The following is a 24627-nucleotide window of genomic DNA, read 5'->3' as shown; positions in this document are numbered from 1 at the left end:
AAATTGTATGAAGTTAATATATGAGTTAATTTACTACAATGTAACCAGAGTTATAACTTTTGATATACTATATATGACAGATGATAACTATATGGACTTTCCTACAAGGACTATGGTGGATTTTGATGGTGATGGTGCAGAAAGCAACTTTACTGCTTGTTGAGAAATCTAAACAGTCACATAATTTCCGTAAGAGGCTGCTCTGCAAACAGTGACATAGTTAATTGCTAACAGATAGAGCGGTTAAGCAAATGACAGCCTCATGTCACACAGAGCCATCATGGCCTCATCGGGTCTGATGAGCGTGTGGTTTCACCGTTGGCATTTGTGATTTTATGTGCGTTTCAGAGTGAAGCAGAGCGTGGCGAGGGAAAGAATAAATGTGTGCGAATGTTTGCGTAAGTCTACGTATGTGTACAGTATGGGTTTGACGTCAGCCTCAGGGGAAAGTTTTATGTCTTGTCATCATTGTTTTTCTCTGCACGTTGAGCCCTTCTGTTTTATCTCAGATCTAATCCATAATATTAAAAGTGCCTTACTTCCTTGCTGAGAAATTGACCTTTAATCTTTAACGGTGGTATGTAAAGAACATTTTGATCCAGGGTGATTATCTAATACTCCCTCTTGGAGAACAGTTTCTGGTCTATAGACATTTCTTGTAGGCCACGTTGATTTAGTACAGTGCCTATTAGACTTGTAAAAATTCTTGCAATTGCAGAATAAGTCAGGATTAATTTAAGTCAAGGGAGTTTAAATGTTCTTCCTGCTTGGCCTCGGTGAGTAAGCCATAGAGAGAGCAAGTTAGCAGGTCAAAACCCAAGCTCTACAACAGTAGATGTCTGGGTTAAAATGGCCAAATATGATTTAAATCTGAAAAATACTTTGGCTTTAAGAACATTTCAGTGACTACATTATAAAAACGTAGTTAGCACATGCCTCACATTCAAATTTAGCCAATTTAAACTACAGTGATGACTAACCAACAGACTGCTACTCCCACCATGTAAGAAGGAGTGCTACCACAGGTCGTTCATTCCGACAGCTGTCAGACACAGCATGACTTAATGACTTTCTTCAGCATGACTTTTTTTTTATATATAGTTTATATTTATGAGTAATTTTTTATCCACCTTGTGTATACAAGCTGCTGTGACAAATTAATTTCCCCGGTGTCTGATCATTAAAGTCTATCTTCTCTTAATTCTTCCTTGTTGTCTATTTATTAGTTTAATGCAAGAAGAATCTGCCATTTTCATTATGCTCTTCCACAAAGACGCTTTCTCCTGTCTGCTGGGTGGGAGCTCTGAGTCTGACCAACAGAGAGGATAATTCTTGGCAGCGTGTCCGACGCCTTTGTTTGCTTGTTGGACCTGCGATAGGAACCATGGTTATGACCTTCGTGACGGAAAGCCGTTATATAGCGTGGGGTGTGAGATTCTGACTGTTGTGTGATTATCACACTGAAACAAAGAGACTCAACCTGCCAAGAGCAATAAGCAATACTGCAGTTCATGATTAAATATGTGAGGTTTAATGAGAACACAAGGCAGTGGGAGAGTCACAAAAAATGAATTGCAGTCTGTAATGCATTTGTGTACGTCTAGAATAAGTAATTATATTACTCATCAATATTAGTCATACCTTTAAATCTGATTTGTAATCAGATTAGGACTGGTTCAGCTTTCCCTGATGAGTTCCCCACGTGTCATGCCTCAATATGTTGTGCTTATGATCATAAGAGCATCACAAGAATCACATTTTAGATACTTGGCAGCACATACACTGAAAAAAAAAGTGTTTGTGGAAATACAAGACATCATGAGAGCTTACAGGGGAAAACACATGACTGAAAACTCTCTTGAAGATGCAGGGTGCATTATGAGATGTAATAAATATACAGCAAAGCATAAGAACTGTTTTCCTTCATATAAGATCATCTGTAAATTTGTCTTTATTCTTGGCTTTTTGGTGTCAGAAATCTGCTTGTCAATCCTACAGTGTCAGTTTCAGGCATCAGATAAACCAGGCGAGCAGGAAAAGTTCAGCAACAACCCAAGGACGTGCATTGTTCCCCTGCCCTTGTGTTTCAGAAACCCCACAGCTTCTGTGACAACAGGAAATTCTTCGAGAGCGCCATCTGTTATCTTTCGCTCAGTTTGTTGTGGAGATGCAGCTCAGAGCATCGTTAATTCTAGCCTGGAGAAAAAGAGCAGCCAGAGAGCAGCCTAAAGCTGACTATTATAACCAGCAGCACCACAGAAACAGTGGCTTTAGGTCACATGTTCAGACTCTGGTATGTGGCAGACAGACGTACACTGAGAGATTAAAGGGTACAAAGGACACTCAGTTCATTGGATATATAACTGCAAACGCAATCTAAGTTCTATTTGCTCTTAATTGATGCATGTGATTCTAATGCCCTTGCAAGATCAGCGTAACACACATGAAACGATATGTACTTGATATGTTTGTTAGGGTTATCTCAACTTTTTTAAAGAGTTTTTGGTTTCCATAATCGTTCTACCTGTCCATACGCACCGGATCAGGATCTCTTTGCAGCCTGTATGGACAGGATGATGATTACAATGACAAATTCCCCCTTAAATGTACATATGGAAATGTCAGCATTGTTAAAATAGAAAAATATGACCTTATTCTTTAAATGCATGCTTTAAACACCATTTGACCTCACAGATAGAAACTGACAAGTTACAGTCATCTTATACTGTTATATATAGTCTAAGGTTAGACTTTGATCCCATCCAGATGGACACAAAAGGGGCCGTAAAGAAAACAGTAAGATAATGTAACTTTCTTACTGTATGTACAATGAGCTACAGATGGAGCAATAAACAGTTACAACGTGGATGTTTATGTAGAATAAGCCTTCGAGTAAGTCCTGCTGAGTCGATTATGTGGCGGTTTTTGGGGTATGTAGTTACTTGAATTCATGCATGAAGAAATCAAGAGTTGAAACAATTAATCAAACCTCAACTATTTAGATAATTGATGAATCCTTCAGAGTCATTTTGCCTAGTTCCAGATAGCTAATAGAGGGGATTTTTTTCTTTTCTTTGTCTAATGTGATAAACTGAATAACAAGCAACTTGAAGACATAAATTGGGCTTTGGGTAATCATGATCTGTATTTTTTGTTTTCTTATTCTTTTCTTTTCATAGAGCCAATGCTTTTTAGCTGCAACTATACTGAACTAAACATTTTATGTCGAAGAGTTTCTGATTTGTGCAAAAATTTAGTGTTACTAAAAACTAAAACTGCATTAGAGATGTCAAATGTGGTCCAACAAGTTCTTGCTTTTCTCAATTTAAAGAATGTGGACTGTGCAAAACAAAACGTCTAAACGCTGTCTAAACCATTTCCCATCATGCATCGACAAGACAGGGCACACAGCAGGATGCACAGTAAAGAGGTGTCAGAAGGGAAGCTGGACAGTGATTCCCTGCGCTTCTCAGGTCATTATTTACCCAACACTTAGTTGTGAATTCCTATTCAAGAAAAAGACTGTTTGCTTGTCGGGACGACTGACAAGCGTCCTGCGTCACGTTCCGCCTGCACGTCGGTTTGACATCGATTTACAAAAAGGGCTTAAGCCACACCTGCCATATTAAACAGATCCTCTCGAAATGCTTCGGCTGCTTGTGGTTTTATTAGTTTTCTGTTTCATGCAAACAAAGCAATCGACCTACAAACAAACTATCACTGCACGCACAGACACACTATCAGGGGTTGCCAGAGTTAAGCAGACGCATCATGATTGTGTCCAAAAGCAGGTGTTTCATGGCACCCACTTTTATATGTGCAGAAAGACTTGAAAGAGCAGAGGATCTGTCAATCATGCAAAACAGAGGTATAATTTGAAGGATTGCATGGAATACTGTATTCAAAACAACTCTGAGGTCTGGCATTAAGGTCTTCTTTTAAACCCAGTTCTACAGAGCCAGCAGACACTGTTACAGCAGTCAGAAAGTTCTGGCTTGTATGAGTGTTTACATGATCCTGAAATGCCCCCCCACCCCCAAAGAGACATTTCGGATACTTTAAGACATAAACTATCCTCTCTTTCTCTCCCGTTCTCTCCCTCCATGCATCTCTTTCGGCGTCACCACTCAACACATTGTAATTGCTGTCTTGGGCATGCACTGTACTTCAAGAATGCAGCAAGCATGTGATGAATGGCCAGTTTAGGAGATACTCCAGTTTATCAGCAGCAATGAATCACATCATGTCTCAAACTCAACATGAAACCAGCTCTCATGAGGTGAAGCGAGAGGATTCCTTTCCCCACAGTTTCGAGTTCCCCACAGTTTTTATTACCTCTCCTCGAATTTTTATTTTGAGTTATTTGCTCACGTAAACCAGCATATTAGACACCAGGACAAAACAATTATCGAGTTCGGGGCCAATAAAACACATTCTGCGTTGTCAGAAAAGCATGTGACGTCAATTCGACATTGAGCTGCTTTGTAATGGCTGGTAGAAAGTCTTCAAGAGGCAGTGTAATGGGTCTTGCTGCCAAGAAACTGTGTGTATTTATGCCTCTGACATTACATATTTTGATAAATATGCTTGCATCTCACCAGCTGCTTCCTTCTCTAATTTTCAAGCCAAGATTTAGGAATTAGCCAAAACTCCCCTATTTACTCTTGCAAAGCAGTGAATCAGTGTGAGCGCTGGTTTTATATTGCCATCTGCGCTGTAACTGTCTCTAAATTGCAACCTGCAGTCAATTTCACCAATGCCATCATCACTGAGTTACACAATGTTCAGCATGCAAAAGATTTCCCCATGCATGCCATGGTTTTTAGATTGGCAGTGATACAAGTATGCACTGCTTGAATTGGCAAATTCAGAAATTGTTAAATCTCTGATATTGGAACCTGCTGTACAAATTAAAAGAAATAAGGAAGGTGTGAATCACAAAACCTGAGATGAACTGAAGCTGTACTAGGCAACATTTAGACTTTAAACTTAAAAACATATGAGTGCTGCAATAGGCTGTCGTGCAGGATTTTCCTTTTTCCAAATGAATTCTGGTCTTTGGTCATGGTGGAAAGTGCGTGCACGTAGAGACAAACTCAATCTGTCCGCAGAAAGCTGGAATAATATTTCTGCCTCCACCAAAAGAAGACATTTAAGCATGAGGAGTGTTGAGTTTACTGATGCCATGTTTATTTCTGGATATCTAAACTTGCTATATTCAGTTGCCTTTCACTGTGATTTGGTGAAGCAAAGTTGCCAAGTAAGCTAGTGGGAGTCTTCAATGTTTAAACCACAAACCTACGGACGGCACAAATGTCAACATTCACACTGTGAATCAAAGTAAGCCTCACCGTTGCGTCACATCTCTTTTTTTGTGGGGAGGCAGGGTATACTGGTAGGTTTAAAAGCAGAGAGCACTTCAGGTGACCTTCGGGGGGTTTGTCTGCTTCTCTCAAATTCGTTAATCGCCCGCCGTAAATCTAAAAATTACACCTCTAGTTTGAAGTGCTAGGGCCCTGTAGTTAAAGGGTCGGTTTGGGGCTGGTGATACAGCTGAGCACAACACCTGGAATCCCTCAGCAGCACCAATGAGCTCTGATGAAAAACAAATGTCAACCCCCTCCTTCCTCCCTTCCCTTCCCTTCCCCTCCTTCTGAAAGCCCTGCAGCAGGACCAGGCTGTGTTTACCCTGGCCAGGATGAACTACTGGCTACTGCCAGATGCACTGCCAGCACACTGACTCCTGACCCATATTCCGAGGGTCAGGAAAGTTCACGCAGCTTTGGACCACTACTTTCACCACTACTACTGCCACCGTAATATTAACAACAATTAAATATCACCATACATAGCTTTAAAAGATTAACGTCACATACTGACATGTAGTCAAAATTTGGTAAAAAAAATAACTTTTTAATAATAAAATGATTATAGATTATGAATGCGTGCAATTTATTGGTTTCAAAATGAAGGAGAATCTTTGAGGAGATATTTAGGTATTCATGAATCAAAATTATGAAACAAATTAGGTTTTTTTTGCTCTCTTTTATCGAAAGCTCACAGGATAATTGATGGTAGGCCAACTGCAGTGACTCACTCACTTGTACTGGCAACTTTAGCTGCCAGGAATTAGACGGCACCGTCTGTCAGCTTTTAGAGTAAAGCCCCTTCTCGTGCACCTACCGTATAATTACTGCTGTTACGGGTAATAGACCTTGGCGACTTTAATCTCAAATTGATTAATTAATTGGTATTGCCACTTTTCCCTACATCCTTTGCGGCTACCAATTACGGTCAGTGAGCATGGTTGGACATGGTTGGGATTATCACGGTGTCTTAGATAGAAAAACAACTTGTCAGGTTCCACTTTGCGCGCGGTTCAATGAATGGATACACGTCGAAGCGACAGACAGACAGACAGGCAGACAGGCAGACAGACAGACACTACCTACCCTGGAGATGGTTAACGGTGTGCTGAAATCCCGTCCTCCCACCAGTCGAAACCCCCAAGGAGAGGGTCCCTTTAGTGTCACGGTCTGGGGCATGTTTGGCATATAGACTGCGAGAGGGAAGCAGACAGATGAGAGAGAGTCCGCGGTTCCTCGATATACGAGTGAAAAACACACACACACACACACAGACACACACAGACACAGGCGGCGTGAAGTAGCGAGAGTCCTTTGCCTAGCTGCTAGGCAACGCTGTCCCGTCTGAGGAAATTTTCCTCCCCTCTTGATTCAAGTTTAAATAACGAAGCCGCCTGTGACGTCAGATGACGGGCTGTCCTGCCCGCCTTCAGCCGCTCTGTGCGGACGGAGTGGGAGGGGACGGAGCTGCTCCGGGGGGCAGACCTGCAGGGCTCTGACATGTCAACTGTGAGCTTACTGATACTACACTGTAAAAAAAAAAAAACACACAACACAAGTGAAAGTCCAGCATTGAATAATATGAAAAGTATGTTTAATCAGACAAATGTACTGAAGCACATTCACTCAAGTACTGCAGGTCCTTTAGTGTACTTTTACTTTTATACTTTTACTCCACTACATTTATTTTAACGCTTTGGTTACCAATTACTTTGCAGATTCAGATTCATACATAATGGAATCAATCAATACATCATTAATCAATACAGTTAATAAAGACACCCCATCTGCAGCTGCAACATAAAAAGAATTAGAATAATTAGAATTTGAAATGAATTGTGTTTGGATTGTCGGAGGATCTGAGACTGGTTGAATGACACCTGAGTGCTTGAACAAGCCACCTGTAACGGTACCCACCTGTCAGTCAAAGCGGCCATGCTGTTAATTATGCATAACTTCAAGGCTTAATATAATTTGAACAGGTGAGTTATTTACAAATTTAAAAAATCATCCTCTGTACAGTTGTCATGAATGTCAAAATTAGCTACAGCAACCTGCAACCTGTTTTTTGTGCCAGGCCGTACACATATTTATTTCTGCTGTGAGGTTAGATATTTTTAATAGAGGGGCTTATGAAGAACATTTAATTTCAGTTGTTTGTTAGTTTCTGTACTAAATCATTAAGGTCAAAATGGCATATACATATGCATACTAGTCAACATTTCAGTTCTCTCTTGAACAAGCCGTGTGTCCAGAGAAAGTTATAGGTTAAAATTTATAAACTACTCTTACATTTGGATGAAAAATTGTACCTGTAACACACATGGGAGACGTTTGCCTTCAGGGCTTCTTGGCAGGAAGGCTTTCTGCCTTTCTTTATTCCTAAACCAAAAACCAAATCATTAAGACAAACTTCTCCCATGTGCACCTTTAAAGAAAGAAAAAAACAAGACTAGACTGAGAATATACAACCAATGCTAGTCTGTGAGGCTGTGCTTGCCTGCGAATAATAATATAACATCAGGATGCTAACATGCTCTCAGGGCTACTGTTAACATGCTGATGTTTAGTAGGTTCATCGTGTTTACTATCTTAGAGTCTTGTCATGCTAACATTAGTACAGTTAATTGGCATCAAAACATTTGTGAAATTATGATTTTGATCTGATGATGCTGAAAGAAAAGTCTGCTGTCATCAAGTACACCCTGTGGAGGACATGAATACCACATTTCACGGTAGTCCATCCAACAGTTGTCAAGGCATTTCACCAAAAGAAAAAAGAAAAAAAACTCCCAACAGACTGACAGACTGACACTGCCATTCACAGAGCCACACTGCTAGCGTGACTAAAAATAAATGAAAACACAGAAGGAGGCTCACAGAAATGCTGGCCTTTGAGGCTTGTAGGATAATCTGGTCAATAACTCACTGGTCAGGGTCTTAAGCAAAAAGCCTTAAATCCTGAGTATCATCCTCAACAGTGAAGATGTAATTTGGACGCCTCACTGGCAGAAAAGATCTCTCCCATTTGTCAGTGGATATCCTAGTATCCTCTCTGCCCCACTTCTTGGTTCTTTCATTTCCCCAGCCAATTACAGAGTGAGTCACTGAGCTGGAGTATGAGTTTTCTACTGCAGAGGGAATGATCTCATAGACATTCCTGGGAATGTGTCTTTGAGACAACTGCAGGCATGTGGAGCTCTGTCTGAAGGTCTGACTAAATTTTAGTCAGAATCTAACCTATCCCAGTTACTGTGTAAAAACAATGGCACTGATGTCAAATCATTTGGATCTCAACATCAGGTGTCATCATTAGTGCATTATGAGTGTTTTCCAGTTCTTGTATAAACTTTGCACAATGAGCTGCTGTGACGCAATGCCGAGAAGGTAAGCTGTGGTAGTGATGAAAGATGTGTGATTGCTTTGACTAAAGAAAACAAACAAGAAGCCAATTCAGTATCGCAAACTCCCTCTATGAACTTTGGATTCAGACAATTAACCCAGAGTCACATGCTGAAATTATTAACTTTTGATCATTTAAATCCTAGAGGAAAATAAGAACTTTCCTTGCAACATAATGTTTCTCTTCTGTGCATCAAACTTTAAGTCACATTTCTGAGTTAAAAACAAACAAACAAAACAGAAAACATAATATGTATGGATGAGTAAACATAGCCAATAATCATGTCTCAGCAGGTGTTAGCAAACAGTATTTACAGACTGACCCTTTCCTTCTAACCCAGGGTACATCAAAGGATGACTAACCAAAGACCAAGGAAGGATGAGAGGGCTGCAGTCTGCACTGGAGATTTATTGAGCAGATGAACAGGCTGACATTTCGGATATGTGTCTTCTTCAAAGCCTGTTCCCAATATGAGTCAAACTACAGAAAGCTCCAATCTCTCTGTTCTTTTCTTCCCTCACAGTCATGGTTTGACATACCCTCAGCTATGAGGTCCTTTTAAATCCCTGCAAATCTATTTACTGTCATTTTGCCTCCATGTTACATAGCCAAGAAGAACCTGTGGGGAAGCAGGTAAGACAAGCAGTGTAATTATGAGCTGTCTGCCTCTGTCTGGATTATCTCCGCTGTCTGGGAGAATGATGTCATCTAAACTATTGCACAAATGTTGGCTCCTCCTGCTCTTTCACTGGTCATAAATAGAGATATCATTAGTAATAGTCAGATTATGAGAGAGTAATCTCCAATAAATGTAATATCAGGAACTGAGCAAGACATTTATTGGGAGAAATTTATTTTTAATGGAATACTATGAGTGTTTTGATTGGCCCATAAATGATTAATTTGAAAATGGTCCAGTATGGAGTGAAAGAGCTGTCACTGGCAGCAACAAAGGTGGTAGAAATATAATGCATTGCACTCCACTCAAAGCCACCAGACTCCATTGACACAAACAGTACTGCTTGGATCAACACGGTTTCCAGCTGCAACAGGCAGCTGTTTTTAGTGAAAAAGTTCTTATAATCCCACTGTGAACTACCTGCACATCACCAAGTGCCTGGTTGGTAAAGAAAGTGGGACAGCAAGTAGATAATGAGCCAGGAGTTGGTGGAGACCAAAACAGAGCTGACATGAGAGCAAATATTGGGCTGAGGTTCATGAGGTGGTAAGAAGCATGACTCAAAATAAATGACTACTAATAAGTTACTTCATGTCTGACGGGTGATGTGTCACAACAAGCTAATACAGTAATATGTCAGTGTTAAAGATAAATTAAGTTTGTCAGTATAGATCCACAAACCAAAATCTCAGAATCACTCCTACAATTCTGAGTGAGGCCCAGATGTCAGCTGCAGGCAGCTCCCGTTTGGTAACATCTTTGCTGCATTAACAAAAAAAACTAACCTCTTTACCCTTTTTTTCCCAGCAGCTCACACAACATTTGGTAGCCTTACATCCCCTGCGTTGAAAATGGTTAGTTGTTTGTAATGACACAGGCTGGAAACAATGGTGCCACTTAAAGCACTGTGCCTGCAGCACCCCATGGGGAAGCAAATAGTTGTAGGGAAATCATCTTTGATTTATGTGGTTGCAATATTGTCAGAAATGAAAAACAGATGATTTCATTGTATAAGACCACCACTTGCCCAAAGCTATCTCATAAGAATGCTGCAGATGCTACAGTTACCATCAGCAAGTTGATTTGATTAGAAGTAATTGATAGAGAAGAACAACTGATACCGAAGGAAACATTATCTGAAGAGTATGTGGCCGCTTTTTTTTTTTTTCTTAAAACAGAACTTTAATCCCCAAATCTTTCAATCAAACTGCTAAATGGCAACCAGTTTAAAGTGTTGGGACTGAGCAGCTCCTGCATATGAACCCTAGTCAGTTCATGAATACATATGTGGATACAAATCAGCCATTTTCATACCTTTTAGTTTAGTTTTAGTTCACCAGGCTGGTGAGAAAATTGTTAAATGCATAAAAAAACATCATTTTCACAGTTATCTATCATCAGACTTGTAATTGAATGACCATGTTTCCTGGCCACACACAGAGACACACATGCACACTGACCAGATGCTAGCAATGAATATTTAATGTGTTGCTGAAGCATTACTGTTGTTGGAATAACAGACAGATGTGAATGGATCTTCAAGTGCACTTCAATGATATGAGATACAATCTGAGAAGAATAATGTGTTCATTCACTGTTGAGTCATGGGGCTGACAACTGTCTTGAGTTAGGATAAGAATTTATTTCATTATTCTTTTTTGAAATATAACTAGGATATGCTCTGGTGGTTTATTCTTGTAGTATGGTTGTACTTTAAGGTAGTCCTGAGGCAATGCAATGATTTTGATCACCAGTCCACACTGGTCATGCATGGGTCAGATGGCTCCAACAGTAAACTGTATAAAACATAGATGTTATTATGTGACATCACACAATAATGTAAAATTGGGCAAAGACATGGATTATCAGTGGAGCTCAGGCGGGCTGAATGAAGCCTGGGTGCTCAAACAGGACTGTAGTTTTTTGCCAATTTTGAATTGGCTTCACTTCACAGACACAGAGGTTACTGCTTGGCTCCAGCCAACCAGCAACCAGCCACCCAAGCAGATAGGAGAGAATTCAAAAATACAACAGAACAACTAGCGAGTTCAAAACAAAGAAAATAGGATTCATTTGTATTAGAAGTGCATATTTCTATATAAAACCTGACCTCTTGTTATTATAATTCCCATCCTGCTTGCTCCTGGATAGTGAAACTGACAACCATCCCACAGGAATCCCACAGGGAACCTGAAAAAAGTCAGCCTCTCACACATTCCCATAGTTTAACTGTCAGTATGAACTTTTCTTATTCGGCATCTGACAACTGACTGAAAAATGATCAGAGTATTAACCTGACACAGTGACCACAGTAGAGAGCCATAAAAAGTTTGACATCACTTGAAACTGTAAAAAACAATCACATACTGATCTCTCAGTGTTTGGCTGAAGAACACAAACTGGTTCTGCTCATTAACTCTGAATAACAGATTTTTCCTGTAACACTGCTAAAGAAACATTTTCCAGGCACATGCTTGTCATACAGAAAGCATGAAGAGGTACAGTACAGTTGATGGTATGTGGACACATGTTCTCAGGGTGTCTTAAACATACCATTATGGATTTTTTGCTATATGTCACATTTGATCACATTCCTGTTTGGAAATGTGTCAAACATTATGTATATATTTAACATTTCAGATGTGTAGGTGACACACCAGAGTGACTTACAGTGAGAGAAAGATACTTGAATTTCTTGAATGAGGGGCTGGATTATGACCTAGACCAGGTAACAGTGTCTTGGCAGCTTGCTGACAAGTGCTGAAAGACATGTTGCAGCATGCCTATTAGACAAATTATATGTGACAATAAAACTTAACTTGATGTTAACCTAACTTGAACACCTACATATTTTCTGTTGTGTTGGCTCTATGTTCCATCATGTTGCTTTAACAATGAAAAAATGACTGAGGTGTGAGTGCTGGTCTAGCCCTTTTTATGAGACAGTCTTGTAGCAAAAGAGAACATAGTGTGACGTCACACAACAACAATGAAAGGTTTAAAAAAAGACCAAAACACAGAAGACCGCTGTTAGTTTGTTGTTTACTACTGACAGTCATATTGGTTTCTTCAAACCACGTAGTTCCCCTAACTTAACCAAGTGGTTATCATGTAACCGTGACAATGAAGGCCACTTAGTACTAATTTTAACCTAAACCACCATCTTTCCCCTAAATCTGAAGTCATGTTTGTGTCTAAACCCAACCAAACCTTAAACATTTGGTTGCAAACTATTACACAGAACACTGATCTGTAACAGTTTTGACAAATGATATGAGCCAATAGGAACATCGGATCAGAAATCACTGTATGTTGCTCCAGATGGCATGGACAAACAATGTATTTTGGGCACTTCTCGGTTTTCATACATAGTCCTTAAGACTAACCCAGTACTTACAGACTGTTGTGCAGTCTGCAGGTCACATTATACTTTTAATGCATCTTAAGTGGCACTTTTGTTTTTTATCTGTGACTTCTTCTTTATTTTCTCACACTGTCTGTCCCTCCTCTTTACTTTAACTTCTCACACAGAGTTTCTAATTAAGCTCTCCAGGATGAATCATGAAACCATTTTAACCAAATTCTCCACTGAAATCTAAACTTAAAACCGTACAGATGGACATGGAGCATAAACTGGAATACAGGTCTGGACTATAACCTGGAGGTATAGCTCATGCAGCTTTTTGACAAGTGCTGTACTGAAAAACATCCCCCACATTTCACCTCATTACATGTATGAACTTTTAAAGGCAGTGTTAGGTCAATATCATGTTGTATAATAAACCTAATGTCACAATCAACTGTTCACTTGTTATTTTATTTCAGGACTTCTTATATTTGATTATATTTGTAGGGATGCTGTGACTTCTTCCTTCTTTTCTCACGCTTATCCTCCCTCCTCTATTTCTAATTTCTCTCACAGTGTGTAATTAAGCTGACCATGATGTATCATCAAACCATTTCCACCAAACCACCCACTGAAACCTAAACACGCTGTAGATAACTTCGCTCCAGTGTCACAAACAAAAACCCCAATTGACACCAAGCCCCCTCATTACACCAGAGAGGGCCAATCTTGTACTGTAACTAAAGTCTAAATCAGCACTCTGCCAACTCTGTACTCTTGTAAACAACGTTTTAAACAAGGGTCATCATTGGATAGGCCCACAGAAACAGGAGAGGCACGTGGAATTTATGTGGACAGATAAAATCAAACAGCTAGACGCTGGTTTATGACAGTATGTTAGACCTAAGAATGTTTTTTTTTTGTTTGAGACATACACAATGAACTCTTCTTACAATAATACATGATGGAGGTAGTTGAGGTGAGCATGAATTGATTAAAACATTGGAAAACTGTCCTGTCCACACTAAGTTTTAGCTACTAAACTTCACTTCATATTTACCTGAATGGTTTGAATTTGTCCTACATCTGGCCTAAATATAAGATGTACTGTGGGCACAACCTCATTGCTTGACAACAAAAGGTTGAACTCTAACACAGAAGACCACTGTTTGTTCCCCCTGTTTCCTTCCGTGAGTCAATATTGGTTTCTTTTAACCATGACCACATTTGTTTTCTAACCCTAACCACATGGGTATTGCTGTAACCATGATTATGAAGGTCCCCTAACCTTAACAAAGTCATTGTAACCCAAACCATGATTTTTGATTTCCTAAACCTAACCAAGATGTTTTTGTGCCTAAACCTAATCAAAACTTAACCTTAGTGGTGTCACATCATAAAGCTGATGATAACAATGATCTGAAACAGTTTTGGAAGGTATAGGCTTTCCAATCCTGATCTTCCTGTCGATAGGGGCATCAGATCGGATCAGGTGTCATTCTACAGGACATTGAAAACTTATATGGGCATATTTCGTGGCTTAAGTTGGACAGGCAATTACTGTATCTTAAGTTTGTTCTGAACAGTAATAGTCTGTGCCTCTGCAATCAGCCCCAGGTTTCTATAGATGTTTCCAACCCATCTGATTTGCTTTCTGGTAACAAACTAGCCTCACTAAGAATAACATTTTACAAATGTGAGATTTTATGTGCCAGACAAATAATTGATAACAATTGTTGTTCCATGTGGAAGATGCCTTCCTCATGAACAAACAATTTGATAGCACTGATCTTTGTTTGCTTTACAGATTAAAATCAGAAACCAATAAATGAATACCAGGAATTGAACCCTGCTTGTGCAGATGAAGAGAACTTAAATGAAAGGAACTGATGGTTCAGACCTCTAGTTCGGCTTTGAAATCATCTGATCTAGATTCAGTTATAATTAAATCAATGATCCACACTGCGATATTACAAATCAACACTGTAACAGTGGGTTCTTTGTCCTGATGTGCTGGACCTGGGAAATTCACACAATTGTTTCCCACATGTCCACATGCCAGCTGCTGACAACTGAGTTCAGCACATTCATTACTTTGTTTGTGTTTACACTTGATGTACCAGAGTTGAAGGCCACCACCATTCATGCCAGCTGGCAGGCTTACGTCTCTGACTGTGTGTCTGTCTGTATCAATATATGGCAAGCCTTCTGATGCTGATACATATAGTATACATACACATATATGGTAAATATAACTTAGCCATCTACAGCAAAAACGCGAATAAATCTTTGATCCAACTGTGTAATAAACAAGATAGAAGATCACAACATAAGATTGTATGTTTTGTTTCAAGCAGTTTGATAGAAAGTTAATATGTTAATACAGCCAAGCACATAACATGTTGATTTCTTCACTTTACTTACTGAGAATCAAATTTTGGTAGAGTATGTATAACAAATCATGCAATAAGATAACCATGCAACTCTACTTGAAATGAAAATGTGAAAATGAAAATGAAAAAATTTGAGGGACCTGTACTTGACTTGAATATTTATTCATTTTGTGCAATTGTACAATTCTACATCACAATATTTCAATGGGAAACATTGTCCTTTGCATTGTTGAACATTTAACAGTCCGATAGTGTGAACAACAACATTGATTTATCTTACATATGAATGAATCAGTGCTGCTGGTACTTTCATACTTAGTTTACTTTAGATACGACTTGCTAGGACTTGTTCACACCCAAAAGACAATTCAAAATGTGGAAACGAGCCAAGCAGATAGTTAATGTTTTATTTGTCCAGTTTTCAGGATATCAGTCTCTGAGATTCCTGCTTCCACCCAAGTACAATAGATCATCTGGATAATCAATAGGATATTTTGTGTTAATTTGGTATAAAATTACCATTTTCAAAGCTGGGAGCACCACAAATGCAGTCCAACACAAACTAGACCACATGGCTAAATACCACTGGGGGGCAAATAAGATAAAATGTCTTAGACATTTATTTTTGGTGACATAAAACCTTAAGTAAACTTATAAATGCAGGACTTTTACTTACAATTGTATTGTAAGTTTCACTTAAACACTTTTTCCATCACTGCATACTATAGTAGTGTCACTGCATATAGTATTTTACAGTAGCTGTGTGCTCACAATCCTTAGTAATAAATGTGCCTTAGGGATTTAACAGACCAAATGCTCTGTGAACCCTCTGTCTGATAATTGTGGTAAGTAATTGTAAACTTCTTTGTTGGTTACAAAACTCACTCTAGCTTTGTACTGTATGCCGGTGATTCTCATTTGCGAGCTGAATTAGTCTTGTAACATACAGAGCGACTTCTAAATAAGTACACAGTGTTCTGCAGTGTTTACCTCAGAATAATCAAAAAGAGTTGGGTTTGTTTTTACTGAGAAAAATGTCTGTTCCCTGTAGTATTTTCCTTCAAAGGATGAGCACCAAAAATCACTATCATTGACTTTGAAGCCTCACACGAGGAAGGAACAGGTGTGGTGAAGCAGAGCTAAAAGATTACACACATCATAAACTGAAGGGGAAGTCCCTCATAGGCGAGTCCATCTGAGTTCATTTTAGCCATACAAGGCAGTCACTGCTGGAGAGACATAAATGGATTCAAGCTGGAGGATAAAAATGCCATATAAAAGAATTTATTTTACCAGACACAAAATTGTAGCCAAAAGCTAAATGAACGTGCAAATTCCTCAGAATGGAGCATTTTGGCATTTGAAATCCTCTCCTATTTAAAACTTGTGTTTAATGTGCATTTAAATGTGTCTCTGTGTGTGTGTCAACTTTATTCAATTAAAAAAGGAGAAGGAGACATACTGAGAGTACAAACTATACAGAGTATATGATGTGTCCTTGGAGATGTAGGAGTCCCAGCAGACTCTTGAGAATTTTATTTTCAAGTCTTTTAAGTTTTTCACCCCTTTCCAAATCCAGGAAGTCAGCTGAGCTGGACCAGTTAAAGCTAAGAGGATGTCCACACTAAGCTGCTTAAATACTTAAACCTTTTTTTTCTCAGTTTCAGCTCTGACTGCTTGTTAATGTGTCCTCATTCATTTATCTTGCAACAGAAACAGACAAACTTTGCTTATGATTTCTAATTTCTGTTTATTTCTTTTAGTTGTGTTGGATTATTTCTTCCCTCTTCCTATATAAAATGTTCAAAGGCACTGATGAGGCAGATCATAGGACCACCTAAAGCCATGATTTCTGGTGGCCAAGGAGAGGGGATCAATATTTATGTTTCTCTAAATGATCTGGCCTATACTTTATTGTATGAATTTGGAGAATCACTGGTTGTTTTTCTTCTCCTTTGTCTAAGCAGCCCATAAAACAACTACATCATGAATTTGGCTGTATTAAAACACAGTAGAGGTGACCACAGAGAGCAGGACCTCTATCTGGTATATCATTTATCTTGAGCGTGATGTGTGTTCAGCTACCTGAGACCTCCAAAAAATCCTGCATCTTTTAAAGTAATTTGAGCCAAGCTTCTTCTTTAATTCACATTTCATGACTGATTTTGATGTTTATAGTTTAGTGGCCCATTAAAACTAGTACTTTAGAGCACTTTACCTCAATTTAACTACCAGGAGAATCCAGTTTCAACACAACACTGCTACAGCTCAACCACCTGTAGACACACGGCCACCCACAACACAAATGCAAACACATACACACATAATCCAGCGCATCAGCATCAAGGGTTTTGCTGGAGCGGTCTGGTCTTGAATTTGAGACAAACAATATGGTAGACTGAAGCAGAAGGGAGGAACTTTCAAGACTTTCAAAGGGACAGGTTTGCTACAACTTCAATGTCAAAGTTTGAATCTCTTAATTGAAACAAGCTATTCACCAATTGGAAATGAAAATATTTGGGAATGTTATATATGGCTTAAACTGTATCTCTATCCTTGATCTGCAAAAAATAATATTATGGTAATTGCATGGTTATAGTACTTTTCCCCATGAATGCTCACAATACATTCATGTACTTATTCCTAGATACAATGTATTCCTGAGATGGTCACTGTCCTTGAGTTGTTGCCGGTAGTTATGAGCGTGCATGTCTGTCGGTTCCACGGTCTCAAGCTCTAGCTTAACCTTTTTTGGGCCTGTAGTGGAAACCAGTCTGAAGTACAAGCATTTCTCAAGGGACTCCTAAATCACTGATTTTTACCATACAGTTCCACACTAGTACGTTTAGCAGAGGCAGCGGCCATATCGTAGGGTCACAGTGTTCCTCCAAGAGAAGGACTGGAACATGGGATGAATTACAGCAAGTGGTCAACAGCTGCACACACATCCACACTAAATAAAACAGAAAAGAAGGCAACATACACGGACGAGCAGACCAATTAAAATACTTAACTGGAGTTGAGTCCCAGTTAAGAAATTTTGGGCTCCTGTGAAAATAATCAAAAAAATAACATGAAAGAGAAATGAGGTTTTGGAACTAAAATGTTAAAATATAAATATGATTCTTTTTCTATCCTCTGTCTCTCCTGTTGCCACCCTCCCTTCATCCTTGATATGTTGGTCTAGCCCTGTACAGGAATGTCAAACAACACTTGTGAGAAGGAAACATAAAAGGGACTACCAAACAGTACACACTCACACACATGCACCCCCACCTACTCACACAAACCTCTATAGCCACCCACTCACACACTCTCAGGAAATTACCCCGTGTCTGGCTTTTGTTTCATTTCATTTCTTGAAAGCTTGTTTACCTGCCCTCCTCTCTTTGGACCAGAAGCATTAGCTGAACTAAACCAGGCCACAGTATGCACAGTTAACCCCTCAAATGGGTTCACCAAACAATGTGAAAAATGTCATACACACTTTGCAGTGGAATCTTTGGTTCTTTGGTTGGTTTTCTTCGAAAATATCAGTCTGCTTTTTACAGGGGTGACAAATTATTTTTTCCAGTCATTTGGCATTCCTTCTGCACGGCCACTCTTTCATTTTACTTTTAGGTAGCATAGTGTCATCATTAGAAGTGCATAAGCATATGATGCGCTCTTACCTGAGAACTTTTGTTCACAGGCACTACTCCAGCTATTGTTTCTCTACTTTAAAATTGCTTTGGAATGAATCCATTTTAGAAAATTCATTGTGTAGATCTTTCCTTTCATTATGCAGAAAAATGTGTTTTTAAGCCGCAATCATTGTGTGACGAACACAATTAAAGTCATCAACGTCATTGACACAAAAGCATCCAAATACAATGAAAAACAGGCTTCATCGTCTTATCTTTTCACGATTACCAGCTGTGAGTTTGCATGTCACATCACTGATGATCACATCACAGAAATTTTAGGCTTTACTTTGTGTGTGTGTGTGTGTGTGTGTGTGTGTGTGTGTGTGTGTTTGCGTGTGTGTGTCTTGTTTGGATGAGGGGAGCAGAACAATTCTGAGACATCCCTGAAGAATGCTCTTAGAATCTGTTTACAGCCTCCTGGGGGATTCTGGGACTTCAGTGGCTTTAGGGGGACTAAAAGAGAGAGTTTTAACCATCTTTGCATGATGACTTCCAGACTATCGTGTGTTGCTCCTCTTTCATGCTGCATGCCCCTGTCAGGGTCCATCATTGAGATTATCCTTCTGTGAAACAAAGTTTTTATGGCATGGATTTAGGGTTTGATTGATTTATACTTTAGGCAAAACTACTGGGCCAAACTGAGACATCCAAACAACTTTCATTGGTGATTTTTGCTTCCAAAAGATGTCAATGAAAAGTTCAGAGTTACTGAAGCAAGAAAAGGACGTAAGGATTTGAATCTTGAATAGGAATTAAGTTGTTCAGATGTTGTCAAATGTTACACAACATCATTACTAAGGCCACTTTCACTTTCCAAAAATCAAGTCTGAACAAATTTGAAGTGACACACAATTTTGTTTGAATGTACAAGTTGCTGATGGGCTGCATATCCAGATATACGTGCAAATAAATATTGCGGTCTATGCTGTGATGGTATTTTTATGAGCTTCTTGGCAAGGGACCTGCTGAAGCTGAGTGTGCCAAATGCAGTCAGGTGAGGTTGTACACTACTAGGGTGCCTCTGCTGCTTCACTTGGGTAGCAAGCATCTCAAGATTTGTTGTCATTGTAGAGTAAGACAACTGCTTTCTACAAAGTCGACAAAGCATTTTCCTTGTTAGTTACTTTCCCATCTACTGTAGAACCCAAAATACTTGACCACCGACTGCAACTTAGAGCTTTGGCGTTGTATTTGTGCACTCACTACTCAAAGCGGTCTGTTGTACTTATAGACTGTAAAATTTGAACAGCTCATTGCAGTTTAAATATTGACCACATTTGGCCGAATGTTTGAATTTCTGATAAAAATATGACAAGACTAATCACTACTGAAAACTACATTTTGAAAAACAATACTTAAAAATATAAAAGGTCCTATTTGGGGCCAGTGTTCAGTTTTTTCCTATTCTGGGTTACTATAGAAACATGGTACTGGACCTTTAAATTTAAAATTCAAATTGTCACGGTCTTTTTTTTTTGCTTCCATAAAGAGTGTGCAGTGTTTGGTTCCTTTCATTTGAATAGGTCAGCGTTTTCTAAGTTGTGGTCAGGAGCTAAAATGGGTCAGCTGAGTTTGGGTTTTGTGGTGGATACCCACCTGCCAAGAGCAACAACATGTTTTCATTACACCAACTCCCAGTAGAGACAAAACTTCTCAAATTTAGGTTAACTCAAGTTAAATCAATTTTGTTTTCCAAAAGACTGTACAAAGTAGGTTCATCTCAACAGTGCGTCAACAAGACAGAAATAGAAGTAAAAAACAAAAGGCCCACACAGACTGAACATATTTAGGAAACCTCTCAGTAGCTGAGCTTCAACAATCGGGCCACTGTGGGCCCATTACAGTCACTAAGCAGGCTTCTGCTGAGATGTAATCATGTAATTGAATCTCTGCTCCATCTACCTTGAAGACCTCATTCGATTACAGGTGCACTAATGTTTGCCATTTCAGGGGTTATTTTTTAAGCTACTTCAGATTTAGTTTCTGTTGATGTCAGTGACATCATGTCTGCTGGTCTGGATGTGTTTTAAAGCTTTGTCTGGAAAAAATAAATACTACCACGACCACATACTATCGACATGATATTATCAGTTTCGCTTTGAAAAGGTCTGCATTGAAAGTACCCAGAATACAACAAACTGAATCTTCCCCATCATATCTGATTGGCACAGTTTCATGCTTTTTCTTCTTCTCTTTCTCTTTTTGTTTCTGTGTCCATGTCGGCCTCACTTCCTTTAACAGACTGTGGTTTTGAGATGCATGCGGTTTTTGGCCTGAAAGTGATCAAGTGTGATTCAGTATGAAATGGGAAGAAGACTTAGGGTCCTGAACTCTCTCTCTCTCTCTCTCTCTCTCTCTCTCTCTCTCTCTCTCTCTCTGCCTAAGCTCCTCTCTGAAAAGTTGCCATTCTTCCTCAGTTCCTTGATTACTTCAGCACATGTCTGAGGGAGTGTATTTTTCTATGCTTCCCCATGCTGTTACCAGTCAACCACCCTTTCCAAATGAGAACAAAGTGCTCTGGATGTCAGTGTAATTTGACAGCCAGCAGCAGTACTACAAACCCAAGGTCACGCAAAAGTATGTTTTTGTGAATTTGGTGGGGTCATGATTTATATAGCGAAGATGATTTGACCTTCCTGATTTGGAACCTTTTGCCTGCCAAGCTGTGACTCCGTTTGTAGCCTGAAATCACAGAGATGTCTCATAGGACTTCAGAATTCTCACATTATGAATGTGAACAGGAATTTGATGTTGAAAATAAAACAAAAAAAGCAAACCAAGTAAACTGAATAAACACTGCAACAATGCATGATTTAAACAACCAACAATGCTGTGGGGACTACTGAAACAGTAGGCAGGAGGGAGGTTTCCAGTCCTTACGCAGAATGAAGTCCCACAGCCAACCATCACGGCCCTCTGTGGACCAAGAGCATCTCTCTCTGGAGATCCAGCCTCCAGGGTCATGTTTGTTCTTGTACAGTATATCTTGCTTGGCCTTCCCCTGAGTGTTGACTGTTTTGTTTGTGTTATAAACCATCTTGGGACCAGTTTTTGGTTGAGTGGCTGTTTTTTATCAGTGTCTTCAGATCATAATAGATGATGTATAGGTGGAGGTGACCTTGTCAGTGATCCTGTAAAGAAAACTCTGACTGGAGAACGTCAGGTGAAAATAAACTCTGAAAGCTGAAGTTGCAGATGTCATTTATTTTACCTACTTCTATTTGATATATTATAACTAGTTGAGACAGCAACAAACACATTTTTCATTATTCATTCATTTAATGTTTAAGTGATTAATTATTATATGTGAGAAAATAGCTGTGTCAGCTAACAGTCCAACAGCAAATCTGGTAATTCATTTATTTTAATTAATCATTAATCATTTCAGCTGCCAGGAATTGTTTAACATCGCTCTAGAAACACTTAGTTCTATTTTTGGGTGTAAGTAAGGTTACAGTATGTGCAAAACCTTTGTACAGAATCACATGCATCTTCAAGACAGGATATGCGCCGAAGTCCTGACTTTTTTTAAGACAAATGACTAACTTATGCCTGGCAGGTCAGGGCTAAGCCTCAACTGCACGTTCTTCCTTCTGTATTTCACAACCATAATAGGCTATGACCTGCTTGTGCATTTGCTCTAGCTGCCTTTTCTTTCACTGGAAAGAGTTGTGTCAATATTGGTGAAGCCATAACTCACTGATAAGGTCAATGGTTAGATAATGCTTCAGCGACAGGAGCCTTTGGTCAAATGAGGTGTGTGCAAACAGATACACTTCCTCACAATCACCCGCAAAAACACACACACAACATGAACTTACATGCTTGTACACAATAGAAGAAGGGGAAAGGCAGGAAAAGAAAGAAAGAAAGAAAGAAAGAAAGAAAGAAAGAAAGAAAGAATATACAGATACAAATTATTATTTGAGTATTAAACTACTGTAGTAACCACAGAATATGTAGATATATAAATGATAATACTAAAAATGTCAGTAACTAAAAGAGGATACAGAATAAGCTGTTTCATGACCGTGTGATCTATGACCTCCATTTATTTCATTTTAATATTTTTTATTTGTTATTTCTGAATTTGCAAGATTATTCTAGAGTTGTACCTGAGCTTTTAGTCCTTGTTGACCTTATCACAGCGGTTCCTTGTACTGCACTTGTACCTGTTCAAAGTTAATTTATGATTATGAGGTTATTCATGATTTATCATTATCTGCCAGTTTTAATTTACTAATTCTGTGATTTTCCATGTTTTATCAAACCTTTAAGTGTTACTCTATATTTTTGATCAAGTGAAAGTCATTAGCAAAGAATTGAAACACGCAAACAATCCATCTGAGCTCCACCTTCCTCTGTGGAGCTTAGACGAATTAGTGACACAATAGCTGTATAGCTTGTGCATGCTAATGGCTGTCTGTCTTTGTGTGTCTGTGATAGACTGTCTAGGGTGCAACTCTCACTCAGATGAGTCTCTTGTGACCCTGAACATGACAAGTGGTTGTTTAGAAAATGAATAGATTCAAAGTTGTCAATAACACACCAATCAAGCTAACTCCACAATGCATTCCTGTGATTTCTAAGAGGTATCCGATGTCGAACACCACCCATTGAGAAGTTCAACCTCCCTGAAACAAATGTGAGGGATTACTTCGAAATTGTATTTGACATCCGTGTGGTGTGAACAACACGGTGTCTCTTCTGTCCCGAGGGAGCTCATTTTGTCTGTGCTGACAAACAGCTCATGTAACCCAATCCTCAGGTACTGCAGCCGGCCCCTTACACACACACCCAGACCACAAGGAAACATGCCATGTGTGGTTCAGAAAAAATGTTAATGCATGATTTGAATCCACTAACGGTTTAAAGACATCTTAGGTTGGAACAAAACGCTTCGTCTTTACCTGATAGAAGAGAAACACACACTGCTGGGAATACTTCCTCTCACACATCAGACTGCATAATCCCTCTTTTGTGCTTTTAAAATCTTTTTTCTGCCTCATTACCTGGCTGGAGACACTGGACTAGACACACACACTGAATTGTTTTCTCTATGTCTTACTGTGTTGTTTAAACTCCCACCAGGGTGGAATAAATGGCACACAGGCTGGAGTCACTGTCGAGCCCTGTGAGCTCGGCTGATGAGGTTTAATTAAAGTGTCGGAAACCCCAAACCTTCTCCCTGTGTGTTCACTTTCAATCACTCGGGCTTGCCCACAAGCAAGAGGTCAAATAGTACACCAGAGGGAAGATACATGTGTACAACATTGTCTCTCATGTGTGTCCTATTTAAATCATCTCCGCAAAACAAGGGAGCATCTTTGACCTTGTGACCTTTCCGATTCCACGACTTACCAGCCTGAGCCAAGCACAGGATGAGGCCTAAACGCAAGGAAGCGCTTGAAACATCTGGAAAAGCTTAACCTCCACTAAATGATTGGGTGGAAGTAGATGCTTGGTTTTCTCTAGTCATTTTGTCATCATGCGACACTCAAAACATGATGCCGCTGATTCCACATTGAGCCAGAAGACATATTTTGTGCACTGATGTCACATTCACTAAACAATGTCTCTGACACTACACATCAAAGATGGATGACACATTCCTCAACCTTGTTTTACTATTTGCTTTCTACTTTCCGATTGGTTTCGTTGCGTCAGCGTGTATGACATGCCTGACATTCAGTTCCCTATATGTAATTACTAAATTACAGTGTTGCAGCATAAACCTTCTACTCAGGTGTGAAA

At 39.3% G+C, this 24627-nt stretch overlaps 1 protein-coding gene across 1 annotated transcript in view; it reads right to left on the bottom strand.

Annotated features, from left to right (window-relative positions):
• Nucleotides 1–6752, bottom strand: part of pdlim4 (PDZ and LIM domain 4) — a 46157-nt gene extending 39405 nt beyond the window's left edge. Inside the window, exon 1 of the mRNA XM_010746804.3 lies at nt 6453–6752. Coding sequence (XP_010745106.1) covers nt 6453–6554 — 102 coding nt within the window. The 5' untranslated portion in view covers nt 6555–6752. The remainder of the gene's footprint in view (nt 1–6452) is intronic.
• Between the last annotated feature and the right edge of the window lie 17875 nt (nt 6753–24627).

This window comes from Larimichthys crocea, chromosome XXII (assembly GCF_000972845.2).
Source record: "Larimichthys crocea isolate SSNF chromosome XXII, L_crocea_2.0, whole genome shotgun sequence".
Classification (NCBI taxonomy): Eukaryota; Metazoa; Chordata; class Actinopteri; family Sciaenidae; genus Larimichthys; species Larimichthys crocea.
This window is presented reverse-complemented; position numbering and strand designations above follow the sequence as displayed.